Here is an 8,390-nt window from a genome sequence, read left to right as displayed (position 1 = left end):
ACCATACTCTAAGAACGAGACGCAACTTTATATCAAAAACAGCACCTGGTAAGATATCCACCAGAGTGACAATGGTTTGATCTGAAATTCTGAATTGGCTTCCGAAAAGAGAAAAAGAAGAGAGTTTCAGCAGTGACAGTGTTGTAAGGGAAATTGACGCCCACGATCGATAAGAAAATAATGTGTATTTATTACGTTTCAGTAAGAACATGTACATTACTATTCTGTAATAAAAATAACATTTTTATTTTTGCAAAGACAAAGTATGTCATTCGCCAACAGAGGGAAACCTTAGTATACAAATCCACGACATGATTGTACATCAACCATTTATAAGAATTCAATACAAAAAACACCATAGGCACTTTAATAAGAAACCTAAATACAAACAGGACCATTATCCTGAAGAACTAAAAGGTATATGCTTTGATAACCCAGAGCAACTGGGCTATACAAGTCCCAAATCAATTCAAACCACTTCTGGACGGCAGTGTAGTCCGTTTGCTTCTAGTTTTTTTCCCCCACAAAATACTGATGGTAAAAGTTATGGTATAAAAACAAAAGTGCTTCCGTTTATAGGATATTGAACAATATCCTATAAACTGAGAATTTTCATTCTCAATGGGGCAAAAAGGGACTGGTTGATTTGACTAGATTCTCGAGTCATCTAGTCCTGTAGGCCCTGGCCCGCTCAGTGAATGTACACATACACATTTAAAAATGTCTTCTTTTCAAACTAAGTATGCTTCATCGCCCCCTTTTCACTCTTTGCCATCAGGTTTATCTAATATCAAAGAGGGTGCAACAATGGGTGTTCTCCAATCTGCAAGAACGAGGACAACTCTATTCAGTATTGATTCATACCGTGGCGTGTACCACATTATTATTTTTTACTAGACAATGTACTGTCAAGTTGACCGTTTCAATATAGAAATTACTGGGTGAGGGATATTATTCCTGAGAGCTTCATGGCTTGTACCAACTTCTAGTACAGGATACATTCTGACATTGATACCGTTTCTGTCTAGCAGTAGTCTGGTTTCTCATACTGGCATCTGTATATCAGTACCGTACATCCCCGTTAACTGCACAAAACCACATCAGCTTCCTCTGCGACAGCGAGGGAGTGAATTAAAAACTGAAAGTGTAAACTAAGTGAAAGGGGTTTAAAAGGGTGTCTCTGAAGACTTTGGTTAATAAGCATGAATGAACTCATTACCTGCAGGCATCAAGTTCTCAATAAAAGACATGTCCTCAGGTAAGAAGTATTCAAATAGACAAGGTGACGTAACAGTGTGGAGATTGGCTTCCAGAAGGGACGTTCTGCCATGTTGGAAGGAGTGACAGCCAAAGGAAAAATCACCTCTGCATAATAATCCTTGCTCCTTTTCATTACATATTTGAATACCCAGCCTGTGTGCAGGCTAGGTATTTTCCTTTGTCGCACAGTCCTCCCTCCAACATGGTGTCTAAAATGCCAATCTTAATTAACCCAGATCAGAAAATTCTCCTCTATTCAGCCGCACAATCAAATGTATCAGTCAGTGTCTCAGTTAAAGCACAAACCCAATGTAACAGTAATTTTAGGGTAGCACTATAATTAAAAGGGATAATTGGTCAAAGCTGCCAAAGTTTAGGGGGAAAAGAGAGGGAAAGAAAAAAACCCCAGTAATTTATCAGCCTTCCTAAATGTCAATGTGGAACATAAAATTATAGCCATTTCTGCATTTTCAATTAAGTCGCATGAAAACATGCAATGGACAGTAGTTGAAAACCATTCTGATTCTTTTGGGAGGAGAACCACATGGGTGGCGCTTACTCCAGTGACATCTATGTTGGGTTAATAAGATGTCAATCACAGAAACAGACATGTCATTTAATGTGTTACTGTTCTATACTCTGGTAATCTGTGCACCGTCATAGGAAACAAGGGCCAACTATCTGACACCCATTGAGCAAAAAAACACGCAAGTGTTACCGGTGGTTTTCAACCAAATTCTAGGCAACCGTGGTGAATGTCTTTGAGAGGAGTTTTTAAAAAGACCGTAGAAAGACAGTTGGCTACATTGCTTAATTTCTACGTGTTGGGCAGTGGCTTCCTAATGGGTGAATGGTCCTTGGACCAACGGCAGTTACTTTTGGATACAGTGTTAGTATTTGGACAGGTTCTAAAGTGCTAATGGTCAATGCTTCAGGTAAAAAGTGCTACATGGCTTAGGATGGATTGAGCAGCTCCAGCAAAGCCCCAACTGCGCCAAAGTAGCCCTAAAAAGACAAAAATAGTTTTATTCCATGCTAAATCATTATTTTAAGTAATGCTATGTTTTGTTTATTAGTTTATTAGAGTCGTTTGTATCTACTGCTGATAAATTATTATGCAAATATAACTATGGCACACAATATTTATTTTTAACAACCACAGCCATTCTAAAATTAAAGGTTATATTACAGACATTACTGATATGCAGTGTTCTACAATTACCTGAAGAAACTAAGTCTGTGGCATAACGGGATTCATTCAGCAGCCCCATTAACCACAGAATGTGAATTGTCTTCATGCCTGCTTAACTACTGGGACAGGAGAGCTTACCTCATGCCTAAGGAAGAGTGCTTTGAGTTGGCCTTTGGACCAGTAGTCCATGGCATAGGCTAGGAGCTTCATGGAGAGCGTGTTCACCCTGAGGAAGTTACCCACAAACACAACCCTCTCGATGTTCTTCACCAAAGAAAGACAGAGAAGGGAGCAATTAATTAGGACATCGTTTTAATTTCTCTGACTTTTGCAAAGACAAACATGCTCTCAGTTCACTTTACCACCCAGTTTGTCCACCAGAGGGGGCTAAAGCCGCCCCCTGGAGCCGTCCCTGCCATAAATGTAAACATACTATTCATTCATGCAAAAAACAAGTCCACTAAGTTTACTTGACATTATCAGAAATTAAATCTATTAATTTCTGATCAATTAGGCCTACCGTATATACTAACACAAAAGCTAAGAAAGGATTAAACAGAGGAAAAATAATGGAGGATAAACAGTGACACAGCAGATATCCATATGCGCTTTCATAGCCCTGTACAATGCTGCTTGATCAAGATTCCACAAGGCAGCACCATAAAGAGGCTGAAAGCACAGAGGAAATAAGAGATATATAATGTCAAGCCTGATATATTTAATACTTCACCAGGCTGAAGGCATGGGGAGTGTATGTTTTGCATGTCAAAGCCGAAACTCTGCCCCAAATTTTCCAGATAGGCCTGTTATAACGCCACCATGAGGCCGTTTTGAAAATATATTTAGATTTCCTGACAAATGAACATTTTGGAGTTAACTGATTTCTGCCCGACAGCAGAGATAGATATGCCTTTTCAATGTGTAATTTATTTGAGTAATGATCATAATACCTAGTTGAGGAGGTTTTATCCACTGTGTACAACTAACCTCATTAAGAGCACACATTCTGGTGATGGATCCAATGTTATTGGTGATGGTGACCAGCGTGGCTCTGGCCAGGTCTTCTTTGGAAACCGACTCCCGCTTTTCTTTGGACATCATGTTGCCAAAACTGCCCCCCCACACCCACACACACACACACACACACACACAAACAGGAACAGGAGATTAACGGGAACATTATGCTTAGACTGTACCCAATAGTTTTGAAACCTCATTCATAACTTTGACATTGAATTTCTAAATCAACAGTTGAATTCTGCTCACGTGGCTGAGTTTGGGATAATAGCATTTGCAGGCCATGCCATGTGCTCTAGTGCTTTCCATCATCGTTTATTAATCCATTCCTTGTGATGTATAACATCACCACAAGATCCATGAGAGGATCGTTGAGCATTAGCGTGAGTCTTAGATCTCATCATAACAAACCTCCTCGCCTGCACTAGAAAACAGTCAAATGTGATTTAAACACTATTGTAGTAGATACCTGGAGGCCACAGCAAAGCCTGGCAGTCCAAACCTCTCGTAGTCCCCGCCGTAGATGTCGCGCACCAGCTTGTCTACACGGGTGCTCTCACCCTGAGAGGCCATCTCCAAGGCCTCTTCAAAGCTAGAGCATCCAGTCAGCAGGGAACACAGACCCAGAAACGTCCCACCACCAAGGCTGGGAAGAGACACAAAAACACACGACAACTATAACATTACTGTACTTGATTTAATGTGACTGCATATAGCAAGTAGTGCTTAAGTTATAGTGTAAAATACAGGAGAAAAAAACCTGTTCTACCAGTCACAAAGTCTCTAAATTGTTAATTAAAACTGGCCATATCGTGCATCCTATTCCAACAGAAGACACAGAAGGCCATTGTGTCCGAGAGACACAAAGCAGTTATGTGCCAGACAAACTAAATTAAAGTGCCCTTTTCAAGGTCACTAGACAAAAGCCCCACTGGTGGAAACAAACCTGTTTGGTAGGAGGTGGCAGAGAGAGAGAGAGTGTGTGTGTGTGTGTGTGTAATCAACCAACAAAGAGTAACTAGACCTACCTTAATTTTATATACTACCTAAATACAAAAGTTCACAAGCAAAAAGAATGGCCTCATCTTGACAGCTTCAAAAATCCTGTCACGAGGGCACCAGGGAGTCACAGGGTCAGCCTTCAACAAAAACCTCTATCCAGCATCAATTGGAAAGGCGATTGCGTGTTTTACTGGGTTTGAGGTTTATCTCTTGTATGTGAAGGTGCCGTTACTGCTAGTTGACAGGGAAATACTAGTCTGTTATTAGCATACTTTTATTGCAAAACTCACTTTTGGTCTGTGAAAACATATTGTTTAAAATGAAAATCCCACCAACCTCAAATGTTGATGTTTTTTAATACAGAATTTTGTAACTTCAGGGTAAAAAAGTACATTCCCCCACCAAAAAAAACACACAGGCTATCAGAATACACTGATGCAGACTCATTTGGATTTCAGATCAATACATAGACTTCCTAATTGTTGTCTGAAATGAAACCACTTCAGATAACATTTTGTGTAGGATACGCATGAGTATAATCCACGTTCAGAAAATGCACTACTTTTCTAAGAAATTTAAAATGTGATTTTATTTTAATATTATATATTAAGCATTTCAAATGGCTTTTATTGTATATAATCAATATTTTCTGTTGAGGTTTGGCCTTTATTATAGATTGAAATGAGGACAATCAGTACCTTTCCAAGTGTTCCCTTAATTGTAAACCAGCCGTGTAGTCAGCTACATCCCTAGTTCTATTTAATTATCGATTGTAATTACCATTATTGATATCATTACCCACCTGGTCCCAGTGACTCGTTTGTAGTTCTTTTCAGAGTAGACAGCCAGGATGCTGACTCCAGACCCTATGTTGACCAGCAGCAGAGGGTAAGGGTTCTCCAAAGTGTAGTCCAACTGGATGCAGTGCTCTGGGTCCGTTGGGTTCTCAAAGTAGTAGCACTCTGATGGGCCACTGGACATCACAGAGTCAATGTACAGGACCCCTCGAACCAGGCAGTCCAACTCATCTAATTTATGGAGCTGTAGGTCAGCCATCTTTAAAATAGTAAGAAATACAATTATTGCTGAAACGGTTATATTAACTCATGTTTATGTATGGCTTATCTAACAATTGTTTAATGAAGTGTTTCACACATCCTACAACACAACTAGGAATTATAAGGTTGGTAGAGAGAAAAAAAGAACGCGAATGGTGTCACCATAGACACAAACAGAATAGCAGGAAACGGAAGGGGTGTGTGTGTGTGTGTGTGAAGGAAACGGGAAACTTATTTCGTAAGAATTGGAAATGATGTGTACAAAAAAATAATCAATCTCCATTCTATTTCTAGATAAACCACTCCTTTCCTTTTTTTAAAGGGCCAAAGAAAAATCAAACACTGAAGCAGGGAAACTAGATCACTCGTTTCTATGTTGAATTTTCACATGGAACAAGCCCTTTTTGTGATGAATCCATTTCGCTTTTGTATCATACTGCTGTAGCCTACTTTTATATCGTCAATACATTCAATCAAAAGGTATTTTTCTGACATGAAGTTACTGTTCGGTTGTGGAAATCTGTCCAAACTTAAGTGATGCATCCATCATTTTAGACGTGTTCTTCAGTTCTACCAGAATGACTGCTTCAGCTAGCCTCAGACCATAGGCATAGTGTCACCATTCTCTCCATCATCACAACTGTGCACTTTAACAGTGGTTCTCAATGTGGGGACCATTGGTTCTATTTATACTCTAATATTTAAAATGAACACAGACATTTTTACACTGTCGATTGGGGTTAGGGCCTGAGGGGTCTAAAAATCATATAAAATGGCCAAATGGGTGTCGGTGTCCTATCCATTTCAAACTGGGCATCATTGAAATTGCAACGGCGGAGAATTACTGCTCAAGAGTCTAGAACAACAACAAAAAGCTAAGAACATATTCCATGGACCCACCGTGCGGAAATCAGACTCAAACTTGTATGCCCCACCTCCAGTGGCACAGAGTGTGGTGTGCAGGCTGGAGAAGTGCTTGTTCCTGCCCATCTGGAGGAAGGCTGGTAGGTCGTGCGTGGGGAACCGAATAAAGTGCAGGTTTCCCGTCCGGCCGCATATCGTCAGATCCTGCAGCTCCAAGTGCACATCCCTGATGCCCGTCTTACCATAGGCGGTATTCGAGGTCAGGTACCGACGGATGCTCTTCAGGTTCTCCACCTCCTCCTGCTCCTCCTCTGCTGTGATGTCTTTGGGCTCAAAGTAGACCAGCTTCACCAGTGTGCCACCAATGTCCATGCCAAACCATGGAAACGCTGCAGTATGGAATGATACATTATGTCACAATGAAGTGGACATAATCACAGAAGCCAATTCTGTGTAACATAAATCAGGCTTTAATAACTTAAATGTGTTTTCTTTGGTATTTAAATGCTTATTGACAACAAGAGAAAATAGAATCGAATGCACAGTGTGTATCCCCTGATCATTGCAAGAAACCATTCTCAGGAGCAATAGTACAATGTGTACTACAAACGCCATCTTGTTGGAAATCAGGTCCTGTCTATATAGCGTTCATTAGCTGTACGTCGTAATACCGATGCCAACATTTTCATATATTTTATATACATGGTCGCTGTATAAAATCTAGCTTGAATGAAACACGGGGCCTCTGTGGCTTTGTTTTGACGAAGGCACGTTCGCAGCATTCATTGTTTTCGTTTCGACCACCACTATATTCATGGGAACGCCTTCCATTTTTGTAAACATGCAAGACAACGATCCGGTTCCAGTAAATACACGGAGCCCGACAGACAGGTTCACTTACGCGGCCTGTTCTTCCCCAGCAACTCCATCCTCTGCCTCGCCGCGGAGTTGGACAAGCGTCGGTCGGATGTGGCACTTCCAGAGGCCGCGGTGGTGGTGTCATTGTTCGGCTCGTTCAGGAGGAAACGCTTCGGCATCTCCTTCATGGACCGCATCTGCTTCGTGGGCGTTTCATCTCCGTCGGTGGCTTCATCATTGTCGCGCTGATAGCCATTGAACGCCATTGAAAGCCAATAATCAGCGGCATATATATGTCGCAATTTGTTATCTGTTAATACTTAACGCCGGCGGTCTCTTTCTTTTGATTGCGCTCGCTTGTTGTTGCCAAGCAAGCACGAATTTGGCTTGATCAGCTACCAACCAAGCGGTGTCATTTGAACGTCCATAAAGGTTCATATCACTCTGGGTCCGGAGAGGACGGAGTGGAATGGATGATGGAAGGCTCAGCCAATCACAGTGCAAGTGGGCCACTCAAGCCCGGTTTTAAGGTTCTTCGTGCGATGGTGTCGCGCGGCTAAATAGCTAAGCTCACATTGCGTCGCATCGGCATATTTTCGTGGGAGAGAAATGACATTATGCACAATAATATGTATACTATGTGGTTTCTATGTGAGAAATAACAACTATGCACACAGGTGGCAGAATTTTTTATTTAAATATTTGTCAGTGAATAGACAATGCATACGGATTTAGATAAATCTAGTTGAGATAAAACATATTTAATTTACTGTAAAGATATAATAAGGCCAGGCATTGACTCCAGAAAGTCTTCTGCTTCTGCCTATAATATGTGCAAAACAATGATCTAAATATGCCTAATTAAATCCTGTAAGCACATATCTTTCACCCCACTTGACATGACACATTCAATTACTTTACATACAGGTAAAGAAATTGAAATGGAAATAGTATGGTACTCATATTTTCAGGGGATAAGGATAACCAATAATCTATTGACATCAATGTGTCTCAGTCATTTGTGCCTAAATATTGTTGGTCACTTAGGCTACTGAAGCAGTATTGAACCCATTTCTAAACAGCATGTCACGCATGGCTGTTTATTTGTTTGGAAATTCACATATTGGAAGACTTTAAAA

General features: G+C 40.7%; 1 protein-coding gene across 1 annotated transcript; it reads right to left on the bottom strand.

The window, feature by feature from the left end:
- Window positions 1–170: 170 nt before the first annotated feature.
- Window positions 171–7,699, bottom strand: pank2 (pantothenate kinase 2). Its single transcript, XM_080784168.1, has 7 exons — window positions 7,295–7,699; window positions 6,430–6,782; window positions 5,274–5,527; window positions 3,939–4,115; window positions 3,440–3,563; window positions 2,591–2,716; window positions 171–2,265 (listed from the first exon to the last, which is right to left on the bottom strand). The coding sequence occupies exons 1-7, from the start codon at window positions 7,515–7,517 to the stop codon at window positions 2,215–2,217; spliced, it is 1,308 nt and encodes a 435-aa protein (XP_080640294.1). The 5' UTR covers window positions 7,518–7,699; the 3' UTR covers window positions 171–2,214.
- Window positions 7,700–8,390: the final 691 nt, after the last annotated feature.

Source organism: Protomyctophum bolini (genome assembly GCF_963924005.1).
Source record: "Protomyctophum bolini genome assembly, chromosome: 15".
In the NCBI taxonomy this organism is placed as follows: domain Eukaryota; kingdom Metazoa; phylum Chordata; class Actinopteri; order Myctophiformes; family Myctophidae; genus Protomyctophum; species Protomyctophum bolini.
This window is presented reverse-complemented; position numbering and strand designations above follow the sequence as displayed.